The sequence below is a fragment of the Phocoena sinus genome, chromosome 9, assembly GCF_008692025.1.
Source record: "Phocoena sinus isolate mPhoSin1 chromosome 9, mPhoSin1.pri, whole genome shotgun sequence".
NCBI classification, from domain to species: domain Eukaryota; kingdom Metazoa; phylum Chordata; class Mammalia; order Artiodactyla; family Phocoenidae; genus Phocoena; species Phocoena sinus.
In genome coordinates, this window is record NC_045771.1 from 64826211 (window position 1) to 64840964 (window position 14754).

At 31.2% G+C, this 14754-nt stretch overlaps 1 protein-coding gene across 4 annotated transcripts in view; it reads left to right on the forward strand.

Moving 5' to 3' along the window:
- Positions 1-14754, forward strand: part of PHF14 (PHD finger protein 14) — a 208379-nt gene that overhangs the window by 115190 nt on the left and 78435 nt on the right. For 2 of the 4 annotated variants that reach the window (XM_032643188.1, XM_032643191.1), the window contains exons 17-18: positions 13653-13682; positions 14440-14557. In XM_032643188.1, coding sequence (XP_032499079.1) covers positions 13653-13682; positions 14440-14557 — 148 coding nt within the window. The remainder of the gene's footprint in view (positions 1-13652; positions 13683-14439; positions 14558-14754) is intronic. The other 2 variants (XM_032643189.1, XM_032643190.1) reach the window with 2 other exon arrangements.

Here is a 14754-nt window from a genome sequence, read left to right on the forward strand (position 1 = left end):
CTCAGCTTGGCTAGAGATGCAAGTTACCCATAGGAAGAATTACAAACAACAACAATCATAAAATTATTCTTGGAGATTCTGAATCAGTAGGTTCTAAATCTGTGGAGTAGAGTTTGGCAGAGGCAGAGTTAAGGCTAGCTTAATCCTCATCTGAAAGTCTCCCTTTCTTTCACATTCTCAAGTTCATTGTTTATCCTCATTGCATCTAACTCAGCAACTTTTTCAATATCATCACACTGAATAAGAATCAGTAAAGTGTGAACACTCCCAGATCTTGGCATATTTGTCTCTTCCTCTATTTCTGTCTTTCTGGCATTCTTTGCCTTCATTTTTCTCTACCCCTGATCTATCAAAGGCACCATGATGTGAAGACTTTAACATTTAAATTTAAAGGGAGATGTGGTGGGGGGAAGGGGGGGAGTGTATGTGCTCAATTTTTCTGTAAATCTAAAACTTCTAAAAGATAAAGTCTATTAATTAAAATTTAAAGACAGGTAAGTGAAATTTTCATGTATATTTAAAAAATTTTGTTCGTTATAAAAATATACTTACAAAAAATCAAAAATGTAAAAAAAGTTTGAATTACTATGATCTTATAGCATCTTAGTATATTTACTTTTATTCATATAATTTTAATAATTTTGTTCAAAAAGTTTAAAAAATATAACTGCTGTGCATTATTTGAAAACTAAAAATATCAGAGTAATTGGGGAACCATTTTCCATCGTGACATTTCTTGATCTCCATTTCTTTTTTTCCCATTTTTTCGGCTTCCTTAAGACCTTTCTCAGTGCAGTGTCTACACTGTTCTCTGTGATGTTATTCTGTACACCTTAGCTGCTTCAGTGTTTCCTCTTGCCTTCTTTCTATGTTTCTCACTTCTGATTAGGCCTCCTTGGATCCCACTCTCTTTGCCTTGGCTGTCCACATTTTTTATTGCTAGGGTATAACTGCTTTCTGTAGCTCTAATGTATCTTAATTCCTCCAACCTTCTGGGTTCTTCTCTTGCCTGATTAAATGGCCTAAACCCAAACTCCAGTCATTGAAGAAATTCTACCAGAATCCTCCCTAACTTTCAGAGCAGGCCATGCATTCTCCTGCTTCTTCATTTTCTGTTGAGCCCAGCTGTTCTTTATTCTCCAAATACAATTATTCCAAGGCTGTCTTGAACATTTACTGAACCATTCAGGGTAAAAGAGTCTAAAATTTAAAATTAAATGCTTTATACCACTGTTCTTAGGAGTTACTTGGCCATCCCTAACACTAAGAGTGTTCCCGTTATGCCCTAGACCTGGCTTTATAAAAAGCAGTGATCAATGATTTTAGTTAATGTCTTTAGAACTAAATTGATGCTGTATTGTACATCATGAAGAGATTAGATTCTAAAGAGGAAATTAGAAAATAAACTGGGTCTTGTGAAGGAAACAACTTAGAAGTTACATTTTAAGAATGCTTTTCTATTAGTAAAAATTGGAAAAGAGATGTTTAATATTCAAAATATTTATATTTGGATAATGAAAGTAGACAAGCTGCCACTGAATCTTTCTTATTAAGGTGGTATTCTGATAAAATTTGGATTGAAAAGAAAATGTTTATTCAGTATATTTTTTTCCTTTATAATTAAGTTGATTTGATGATTTGTTAGACATGTGGAATAGCTAACCTGCTTCACACATTTAATATTCAATGTATGACATTCTTTGATTTTCATATCTATATTAAAACACTAAACCTTTAAGTAACTTAGTGTGATTTATAAATATTTTTATGTTACATTATCAGTGTTTGAATTTTTAAATTTTCTTTTTCTCTTTAAAGTAAATGCGTTATAGACAAGTAAATTGTATTTAAAGAAAACAGAAGCCTGAACATGGTAACCATTAATTACATAGTGAAGTGTGGTATTTCTGGAGTATGCAGTTTTAGAGTAGTAAACATCATAATTTCTAGCATATATAGCAATGAAATATTTCTCGTTTCACTCATTTATTTTTCAGTAAAATTTATTTTTGTAATCTCAAACTCATTTTCTATTGCAATGTGGTAATATTGTTAACTTGTTAACTTACACAAAAGGGATTATCTATTGTTAAGAAAGACTGGGACTCCACCCATAGTTCTGCTACTGGCTAGATGAATGACCTTGAATTAAGTTACCATGATAGTCATTTTCTCATCTATAAAATGAAGGCATCAACCTCAATTTTTCCCCAGATTTTGTAACTTTTGTAACTCAAAGCAATTTCAAAACAAGTATTAATACTATACAGTTCTGAAAAGGATCTCACTATTCTTTGACACTTGAATCATCTGCTCAGTATCACTACTAAAGCCACAGGGGAAAAGCTACTGCCAGGGATAGAAGTGTATAAGTAACCCATTCCCTCTTGAGGCAGCTCTGACCACTGGCAATTTCTTTCTCCAAGTGAGCTAACATATCTCTTCTTAATAATTTCAATCCTTGGAATCATATAAAACAAGCATAATCCAGCTTCTAGTATTAGAAACCAACTATATTGTTTTCTGGTTTTTCTTTCTTTTTTATTTTGAAACATCCTGTTTCATCTGTTCCTCCTATAACAAGGTTTTGATCTGTGTTGGTTTTTTAGAGTTTCAGACATATAAAATAGACATATTAATGGAATTAGAATTTGTAGATAAGATTGGATATAAATTTTGGAGTTGATGATGGATTTTGATATCTAGGTAATAATGTATAAGAATCTCATCTTTTTAACATTTTAATTGAACCCCATAGACATGTTAAAAGTCTGTATGAACTGGAAATTAAAATAATGCTAGTGTTAGATGCTTACTATATCCCAGGCTCTATTCTCTGCTTTCTAAGTGTATTATCTCATTCAGTTTTTAACAACAGTCCTCTGAGGTATGGCCATCTCCATTTTGGAGATTAGGTAACTGAGGTACAGAGGCACTAAGCATCATGAAATAGAAATTATTCCAATTATATATTGAAATTCTGTATATAAATTGTTATATATTAGAATACAGTTTTTTCCTTCCATTAAATACTACTAGTGTTTGATAAATTTACTGTTGTTCATATTAGTTGCTGAGATTTATAGAGTGCTTATTAAGGGCCAATGTGCTAATGCTTTGTATAGTTGATCTCATGTAATCCTCAAGGAAACTCCATTACACAGATATTGATTTTATCCCTATCTTATGGGTGAGGAAATTGAGAAGTATTACTTGTTTAAGACCATACAACTAGGAAGTGGTAGAGTTAGAGTTTTGAGTCTAAGCAGTCTTGACTGTGTTGCTTATGTTCTAATCATTAGGTGTACCGCTCACCAAACTATGCTCCTTTAGCACATTTGACTTCATTGGGCAAAAGTAGGTGCTTCTTCTTGGTAGGCATCCAACTATACAGGATAACAGACCATTGGTGCTTGCATCAGGGAAGCCCTTTGAAAATAGTTAATTCCCTTTTTTTCTACATTAATTTGTAAGTAAGCTTATTAGAAGCATATGGAATAAATACAAAGCCAAGACTTGAACTCTGATATAAAAGACCACACAGTAGTCTTTTGTCCTAAGAAGGTAGCAGCCAAGACAAGTCATGTTGCTTACTCTGAATATTAAGTGAAATTTTAGGATGGAAGAATACTAGTTAGAGCTTTTCAGTTTTTTTCAAAGTTAAATTTAGATTTAATTAGAATTTAAAGCAGATTTCTGTGACATCTAATGTATCTATTGGGTTGGCCAAAAAGTTCATTCAGTTAGTGAATCGTTCAATAAAATTCTTGGTGAAAATGAAAAATGTGTTTTATTTTTACTTAAAACCAAACTAATTTTTTGGCCAACCCAATATATATTTAAATTCCTATCAGTGTTAACTACAAATGAATCTTTGGGTTGTCTGCTACTCTCTATCGTTTGTGCATATAATTAAAACTTAAATGTACTTCTGTGGTAAATGATGTGGTTGCTTCCTCTTTCATTTTGCTTATCTAGTAGTGCTTAACCTGCAGGCAAAGCACTTCTCAGAATATCAGATTTAGAATGTGCTTACAGGGCTTCCCTGGTGGCGCAGTGGTTGAGAGTCCGCCTGCCGATGTAGGGGACGCGGGTTCGTGCCCCGGTCCGGGAGGATCCCACATGCCGCGGAGCGGCTGGGCCCGTGAGCCATGGCTGCTGGGCCTGCGCGTCCGGAGCCTGTGCTCCGCGGCGGGAGAGGCCGCAACAGTGAGAGGCCCGCGTACCGCAAAAAAAAAAAAAAAAAAAAAAAAAAAAAAAGAATGTGCTTACATTTCATCACTTGGAGCCTGAAGCACTGAGAAAAGTTAGCACATGTGACTATTTAGCAAGGGAATTCAGCTCTTCCTATCTATTTCCTTGTTACTCAACGAGGGAATTCTGTTCTTTCTGTTTACTTCTCATATGTTGATAAGTACATTTCTCTGAAAACTATGTTTCACGTTATATTCTTTTTTTCTTGTACAATTTTGTTTTTCCTTTCTTTGGAGTTTATTCAATTTGGCATGGTAGCTCGTCGATGGCATAGTAGTGCTTTATTTATCTGTGATTGTGCCACTTTTCACTTTCTTTTTCTCAGTAGAACTTAGAAGCATTAAACACATCTCTCTAATACTTAAATATTGAAATGAACTTTTTCTATGATGTGTGACTAGTTGGTAATTTAATCTTATCTGCACAGATGTAAATATCTGAAGGAAATGATAAAATTTTGTTTTCCACAATCAAAAAGAAAGTTACTTCTCATCACCAGGCATCTAAAATTTCTCCTCTGAAAATGCGTCGGTAGGGAAATAAATACAAGAAAAACTAAAGAAAGTTTTGAAAAATAAATGCAAGTGAATGACTTGAAAATTTGGCCAAAATTAGTGTTTTATAATCAATGACCAGGTCTTTACAGTGAGGTGTATTCTCTGTCACTTTTGTTGCACAAATCTACTAAAATAGCTAGCTAGGGATATACTTTTCATAATTGTAAGCAAACGTTTCCAATATAGTCTTTAAAAACAGGAAGGCAGTATAGGCCCAGGGAATAAGAATCATCTGAATATTTCTTCCCTGAGACTCTGTACTTGAGTAGAACCACTCCTGTAATGTACTGATTAGGTGTGCTTGTTTTCAGTATATTGCATGCTTTCTCAAGCATTGTTAACTTGCCATATTTGATGAAAAAATAGCAAACTGCTATTATTTAAAGCATCTATTAATCAAATTACATGTTTACTTATATAAATACAAACCCCTCATCATTTTTATATTTTCTTTTTTCTTTTACTAAGATAGATTTATTGTGACAACTAAAAGTAATAATAATACAAGAGGCAACTCAGTGTTTCAGATGATGAAATAGTTCCATTTCAACTAGTAAGAACCTTTACAAGATCATGGCATTTAGGTTTAGGGCATCTGTCTCTTTGGACCAGATCATATGTTATTTGAATCTACTATGGTATTGTTAGTGTGTTTCATAAGACATAGTGCAGAGCTGCTGTGATCTTTAAATGTTAATGTTCTTTTCTTATCACTTTACTGTGTAGATACCCTTCATGAGACCCAACTCTGCCACAGCTCATCCTCGGAGGCAATCCTGGAAACCTCTTTTATAAGTGTGATTTTAAAAATGTGGATAACACTCTCAATAGAGTATATAAAGTAAAGGAGAACAGCTATCTTGTCTTTCCCATAAGCTTATCACTGCAAAAAGTTGCCTTTGCTTGTCAGGTTTGGATAGAATGTAATTGATTGGTTTGTTACTTGGACTGACAAGGCAGTTAATTTGCCTGTGTGGATTTTTTTTCTTTTTTTTTTTTTTTGCACTAATCAGAAACATTTGATATGTGCATTGTTGAAAAATACTAGATAATGTCTTGTCAGAATTGTCCTATTAAGTAATGTCTTCCCCTCTTGCTTCTTTGGCAAATGATATACAGTATTTGGACTTACTTAAGAGTTACTGAAGCCTGTGGGACTTACATGCAATGTGCTACTTGTTGTTGAACAATAGTAACAAACAAGAAACATAATGCATTCCATTAGTCTGCTATTCTGTTTCATCCAACTTAATACATATATTCATATATGAAATACTGCATTGGGAAACAACTGTAGACTATATTAAATGTTACTTCTATTTATAATATTCAGCAAAAGTGAAAGACTTGCGAAAGCGTATGCCATTCTAGTTTTGATTCATTAGTTCTAGTGTGAAAGCACTAATATTAGTAGCATGCAGTTTTTGCAACTTCAGATTTTAAGCTTGTAAATAAGAATATACCTGTGTTGATCTCTAGATATTTTTTAGTAATAACCAAATATATTCACTCTTTATTGATTCAATACAAACTTTCTCTGTTCAGTATAATTTTATTTTTCTCAACCTTAAGTATGAGGTTACAAAATAAGGAGAGAGATACAAAGCTTTTGACTATACAACCTGCCAACTGAAAGATCTTCATCAACATTTGTATCTTTCCAAAGGTTTACAGAATTAAAATTTGGTCTTCAAGCTTTAATGAACAAGTCTTAAATCAACGACAGAAATATGTTGAATATTTCATCACTTCATCTTGAACTGATTTAGAAGAGACTGTTTGCTGAAATTGAAATACATATATACATGTAAATTGTCAACATGTCTCTTGGAATTTCCTGATTTATAAATGTGGTTTGGGACATCTTTTCAGGTATAGTGGCATTGAAAATAGTTCAAACATTAGGAATAGAGTAGGAAATGTTATAGATAATTAAAAGCAAGTGTAAATATAAAGTTGCTGTATGCTAGTAATCTTTAGTTATACTAAGGAACCATATTATTGGATATTTAATAAAAGCAGTATGTATATAAAATATGTATAAACTGAGATTATTAACTTATTGAAAGACCTAACATTGGAGGAAAAATATTAATAACCTGTAGCAAAACCAGTAGGCTTTTTTTTTTTTTAGAAAAAGAACTCATTATTTATCACTGCATAAGCTTAAGAAAAAGTTGGTAGTTATTACTATTACTGAACTCCAGCTGATTTTAAGAAAAATGTCAGATTGCCATTTCCTTAAAAAAGAATATGCTAGTGCATTTGGACCTGACTCTCCTTTGATATATGGTAAGATATTACTAGTGGTCATTTTATTTTAGATTTTTTTGAAAAATCATTAAACCTTGTGGTTTTGGTGACACTATTAATCAAAGTCCTTTCCACCTGGTTCTATTTAGAATACCATATTATCATCATTCTCCATCTTACTCTTCGGTGGTGGATATGTGGTTCCATATTTGGTGCTAGCCCTAAGAATCTTTGTCACACATCATGAATATAAACCACATAATACTCATAAGATCATTGGTCCTGCAAATGTGTATTTGGAGTAGAACTTTTGAAGAGAGTAGAATGAAACATTTTCTCCTAATAATCTTCTAGACACTCTCATATTTCCATGGTACAAAATTAACCCTTTTCTGTAATTCGTCCAGTTGTTATTCAAAGGAGATATTAATGTGTATATCAAGAGAATATACACTAAATAGTTCATATTTTACATACATGTATAAGAGAAAGCAGTCCGACAGGTAAATGATGATTATTTGTCGCATGATAGGGAAAGAAAAAAAACACTGAAATATCAAGAAGTAAAATAAATAACTCTGAACTACAAGAAGAATGACATGGCAGTATATAGTAGTGGTTCTCAAACTTTATAGTACATCAGAATCAAGGATTTGTTTAAAAGCAGGTCGCTCACCTACTCCCCTCCTCATTTTCCTCCTCATTTTACTCCCTCTTACTTCTCCCTGCAGTTTCTGATTAAGTGGGTCTCCTTTGAGAACCATTTGTGTATAATATTTTTAAAAGAATCATGGTATTGTGGTTGACATTGATTGATTGAATGTGGCTTTAATCTTGTTAAAAGGGCCCTTAAATTTTCAAAACTACTTTTTCTAGGTAAAAGAGATTATAGTAGTTTATAGCACATAGAGTATAACTTCTTTATTATACATAAGTTTAGTTAAACAGGTGTTTATTTTATACCTATTTTGGACACAGCACCATTTTAGGTACAGAAATTAATCAAGGAACATAGCCTTTGTCCATAATTCACTAATTCCTTTGTTAGGAAAAGATTTGAAATTAGGATTATGTTTAACATGAAAACAAATTTAGCCTTAACCTTTATCCATTTTGTTTGTAAATGAAATTTATTTACCATTTATATATCATTGTTATTCGTGTTTCTTGAGTGTTTATCTGATTTTACAATTATAATGTTAAAAATAGATCACTGACCAATAAATAATAAGAATATTCACACTCATTATCCTATTTCCCTGTTTTTACATCCTATTACTTACTAGATCACTCTTTTTAAACTCTTAATGTTTTTTATTTGACAAAACTTACCACTGTTTTACTTGATTCTCAGTATGGGAATATTTTATTAATATTTCACCAAAATCTATTCAAGGAATTCAGAAGGACTCTCTAGCAGAATGGAATACTAACATTACTAATTTTTCTTTAAATTTTCTGAAATCATTTTGACAATTAAAACTTGTTTAAGAGACTCAGCTTTAGAGTTGCATGGCATATGAAGGCAGAAATTTTTTTCCTACCCAGTCAACACTTTATCAATTTACATAATACTAAGGATTGCGATTAAAAATATTTCTGAGATAGACATGCTTTGCAAATACTTTTTTTTTTTTTTAAATAAACATATAGACCTCTTTCTCCCAGTACACAGTCTTAAGACTTTCTGCAGGCCTGCTGTAAGATTCACTGCTGTTCAGGTACATAAGATATAATGAAACTGGATGTTCATGCTGGGCTTTGTGAATAAAATGAGACTGACCCCAAGCCATTATCTCATTTATCTGATTTACATTGTAAAATCAAGATCTACACTATTGATTAGAGAATAATTAGTTAATTATGAGCAGGGAAATACAAAGTTATGTGGGGCTTGAGCACAGCAGGTTGTACTGCTGAAAAATTTCCAAGGGCATGAGCAGATGGAAATCAGTTTATTAAAGAACAAAGCAAATGTGTTTCAGGTATGAAAATGTCTAATCATTCTCTCATGCTGTGAAGAGGTACTTGACCTTATTGTGTATTTTTATATGAATTCTTTTATTTCATGTTTCAGTTTTGCCTTTCACTTTTAATCTTGTAACTTGACTACTGCAGATGTAGCTAACTGAATTGATCCCATTATTTAAGTGATCATTAAACATGAATTTGGATTTCAATAATTATCCAAATATTTTTTCCAGTTAATATACTTTACAGAAAATTTTTGTCTTTCCTACCACTCATTCATTCATTATTGCATGTGATGAGAATCTATAGTGACATTAATGAAAATATGTTCAAGACCTCCACATTTAGCCATTATTTGTGAAATATCATATAAAAGACATTTTCTAAGTATTTAGAAAATGCTCATATAGGTGATTTGCACTAAAAGTGTAAAAAGGAATAAAGTTTGCCTTTATTGATATTAAATGTTATTCTAATATTTGTAGAATGCAGAATTTTTGTGCAAGCTTGTATTATTTTAAAAGTGATTTAACTCATGGGCCACAAACCTGCATTTTCTCCATCTGTTAAAAGGAATAATTGAAATAATTGGCTACTGTTCAATGAAAGAGTCTGTCACTACTGGTTACTACATTTGTGTAGGTGTTTCAGTTGCTAGTAAGATGTTATGTAAGTAATATTAAGACCAATTCTTTTGGTCATTCTTCTATAGAATTTTTGCATAGAAATGGTGAAAAAGTAAGAAAATCTAACCCATCAATTCTCTTGATATTTAGTTGTGAGTTTTTTGTTTTTTTTATTAAATGGATGTAACAGTATATATTTTCAAGGTTGCTTCTTTATTTTACTCTATATAGACTTGGAAGGGACCTAAATCAAATGTTCATTGACATAAAAAATAGCTATGATTATGGATCAACCTGGTCATAAAACATGTACATTACATTACATGTACATGTACAATCCATGTTATGGATTTCTCTTCTTCCTGAAATTTAGCTGATCATCAGGCTATAAATTATATATATAGAAGGTGCACCTTTTTTTTGGTTAGTTTTGAAAAGTAGTTATTTAGTGTACTCTTCTAGTGAAATTATCAATTGGAAATTAAGGGAATTTAAGAAACCCTTTGGAACACTGGCCTGTCTCGTAGGTGTAGACAGAAATAAATAAGTTGTTTCCTTTTACTTGTGTGTATATTCTCAGTAATCAGATAAACACATGACTGATTGCTCCCATGGATCATAGGACATATGAACATAAATCATTTTCTTCCTCTTTTATGTCTAGGGTGCTATACTTAACCATACATAAGTAAGTATTTTAAATACATATAGAACTATGTTTATTTGGTCACTGCATTTTGTTAAATGAATGTGTAAAAGACCATATACGTATAGCTGCTTTATTCTTGACATCTGTATCCATTATGAATCTGATGCCTAGGAGGCTGTATTTAGTAAAAATCTAATTAAACAATGAGGTTTCCTTTTCTTATAAATGGGATTTATCTTATCTCACTTACAATTGTAATTTTAGAATGTCCCATAATATGTTAATGTGTACAGTTCTATTAGATGTTTAGAGGATATTCTTTAAGCATAGAGTTTGCATTTTATTAAAAAACATAGTGTATCTTTATAGGTTAGTTTTATATTTTTTAATTTAAGACATTGTCTTCTTATTTAATATATGTGCTATTGGTATAATAGTCTGTTTTTATTACATAGACATTTGTGTTATTTAATAAAGTATATTGTGTTATATCACAGCTTTTGTGGGTCAATGACTGCTTTTGCACAAGATTTATTGTTTTGATACATTAAATATGTACTATATTATGTGTTGTAATTACGTATTTCCAAGTATGTGTAAGAAGTAGATGTAGAGGTCATAAATAATAATTTGATCAATAACTACTTCAACTCTATTTCAGCTTTAAGGTAGCAGAATGATTGCAGATCCTTACGAGCTTCTGATTTTTGAGTTTTTAAAATGATCTATATTTGTAACTTAACCATAATTTGTTGGCTGACAAAATTTGCTAAAGTTTACAAAATGGTGTGTGTGTGCATGAAATAAATAATTTACTATTTTTACCATCTAAATTGTTCTTTGATTTCTAGGGTTCTTAATGGCATTCCTTACATTTGTCTATGGTGAATTAATTCTTGCAAATTCTGCTGGAGTTCCCTTGTATCACTCAGGATATTTTTGTTACCAGCACATGAAGCTATAGATTTATTCAATTAAATATTTTAGTGTAGAAACAACTATATTTTTTCCATATGGAGATAATTTTAGTCATTTTTAGAAAAGGCTAATATTTATATGTTTGTTTATTAACAGAGTTATTGATTTCAAGATTGGGTTATTTCTTTTTCTTTTTTCCTCTCCTGGATTTTGGCAGTTCCTAAGTGTATTAACTACTCCTTTCTGCTACTTAGTCTTGGAATTACAGTTTTTATTTACCACTGAGTGAGCTATAACTTGAGAGAACTTCCATATCACCCCTGATTCTAACAAGCAGATTCTTCCTTTCCTCTGGAACCCATCACTAATACATGAGTTCCATGTGTAGACTAAGTCATTCTAAAAAGTATCACTAATGAAGGAATCAGTAAGGATTAGGTCACTTCCAAACGGCATATACTTCAACATTATCTTCTAACAAATCTAGCATATAAAGTCTTTCTTTTCCCTTTTGCATTTATTATTGAGCTGAAAGATAACTTGAGTTTACAATTAATTGAAATCAGCTACAAATTTGAACTATATCAATGTAGCAAACTTGTTCTTAATTTATTAGCTTGAAATATATATATGTACATATACATAATACACACACACACACACACACACACACACACACACACACACACACACACCAGCAAGAACCACCTTAGTACATGAAGGTAAAAGGTAATGAATTATGATTCACCTTTATATTCATCATAGTGTTTGACTCTAGTTGTACACTAGAAACCATAATTTGCAAGTTATTATGGCACAGACTTATAAAGTAAATATGTAGTAATTAGGTTGTAATTTGATATGAACTAGGAAAGCATTAATACTATAACTCTTCACTTATCAAAAGCCCAGATTATTGGCAATCTGAACTTGCTTAAAAACCCTAAGTTAAGCAAAAAAGACTATAGTTAACCCAAATTGAGTCCATGTACTTAGTAGTCCTCATTTTCATGTTTTTATAAACTGTCAATTTGCATAGTCTTAAGTCCAGTGATCTGGTTTCTGAATCCACAGTGAATTATTGTCGGGGAAATGCTGCTTAGACAGATGACACTGACAATATCAGAAAGTAGTGACTGATATTTTTTAAGCAAGTGAGGAGGACCTGTAAAAGTTGAATACAAGAATTCAAACAGAACAGCAGACTGATGATAATCATGTCCAAACACAAAAGGCTGTCACATTGTTAGACATGTAGCAGCATCTATTACTCATACTTGTGACCCTGGAATGATAAAGATAGAGTAAATTATATTTAATGGATTTTCTTGATGAAGCAAAGAATGTGATTCTCTTTAAATTTCCCATTAAAGATGACTGAAATACTGTTTTCCATGCTTGAAGGACTACGCCCTCAGCTAACTAGAAATCTCAACCTTCTCATAATTCATAAATGCTTATACGCTGAAGGGTCCTCTAACTATGTGTTTAATGTAATTGGAATTTTAACTATTGAAGGGTAAATAAGTTGAATTGAGAAGAACAAAATTTTGTGGGCTTGCCATTTAGTTTTATGTAATGTTTTATGTTAGCTATATATTATCTATTATTTTTTCTTAATACTAGAACAACAGGTATTTAAACACTTTAAGTGCTTTTAAATATATTTTTGGATGGTTTATTTATAATATTGGCACAGTAAATAAAGTACTGTTTGTTATTACTATTTGATTTGAATTTTTTGTATAGCTAGAATTATTATAGTAAACATTTTTATTCAAGTCCATCTCTTGAGTCTAAGTGAAGGTTTTTGGAAAAGTACATAAGTTTATTTGGTTTATGAGAAGGAAGTTGTAGAGGAAGGAGTGCCTAAACTTAAGATATATAATTGTGTTTTAAACTTCTGTATACCTGAATAACTTAGCTAAGTTGCTAAACTTTCTGAAACTTTTGGTTTCTGAAATGGGTCTTTGGGAGATTGGGTTTTATAGAATGACATGAAATTTTTACTATAAATGTAGATTTATAATTCCCTTTATTGTGAAAATAAATTGCTTTTCTTTGCTTGTTTATCACAATAACTCCTTCTCCTTTTTTTCTAATAAAAGTTATTTAAGAGTAATTTTGTACTTTAAGTAATACATGTCCTATAAAATATCCTCCTTTCTTAGTTATGGATTCCTCAACTTTTTAGGTTTAAATCAGTAAGAGTATATATAAAGAGAATGTGACAGATTGGTTTGGAGAAAGTATTATTTTTTTAACTTACAAAAAAATAGCACAAAGAATAAGAGAAATATGACCCTTTCTATAAAATGTATACATCTTTGTTATTTGTTGTTAAATTTTGGTCTTGTTATTCCAACTGATGCAAAATTCTTTTTAAAAAACACTGAAATAATACAGATCTTTCTTCATTGTCAGCAGGATGAGATTGTCTGAAACGAAGAATAGGTATGATAGTTTTCTTAGATTTTGTACATCATAGGTGGCAAAGACACTATCAAAACATTTGTTAATAAGCTTTAAAATGTACTAAGAGGTACTTTGAAAAACCAATTGCACTGAAAGTGACAGGTAAATTATTGAGAAAATTTATATTTTAGAAAATAAACTTCTTAGAATGGTTTTTATTTGCTGTAGATTATGTTAGCATGCTATACACATTAGAAATTTTATTTACAATCTACCTTAACTTGGAGAAAGAGAGTGATGAGGTATATCAATTGTATAGAATTAAGCTTAGTGTAGCCTAGTAGAATTCATTAGATTTAAAAGTTTTTTTAAATAATCACAATATATTAGATTGAATTCATAATCTTGAATTATATGTATCTTATATTAGTTTTAAAACCATCTAATGGGCAAGTGATTATTATTGAAGTTCAAAATTGAAAATGTTAATGTTTGTTAGTTTTGAACACATAGGGTTATACAAATAAATTTATTCCTATGCTGTTAACATTTCTACTATCAAAATGTTCTGAATGATATTTGTTTTGTTTATTTTATTGTTTTGGTATTTTGTTTTTCCTAAAGCATTTATTTCAGGTTTAGATTGTCTTTTTCATAAACATTAATTTAATAGTCTTGTCAGTTAAGGATAGAATTAAGTGTTACAGTTGAAATATACAGTAGTTTGCTGTTTTTCTCTGAAAAAAAGTGTTTTTTAATATTATTTAAATATAGTATAAATCTGTTTACCCTGCAGGTGTGATGAATGTAGACTGTGCTACCACTTTGGTTGTTTGGATCCTCCTTTGAAAAAGTCTCCTAAACAAACAGGCTATGGATGGATATGTCAGGAGTGTGATTCTTCATCTTCTAAGGTAAGGGGAGAAACTTATAAGAAAAAGTGTTGTTTCCCTTTATTTTGATAGCTTTTCTGTATCTCACCAATGGCTTCCTAACTTTAAGGAGAATTGGAATATGAAGGACCAACAATTTACTCTATGCACTTTAAGAATATATTGCCTTGATGATTTTATTGCCCTTAAATTAAGGAGTAAAGAGCTCTACTGACTTA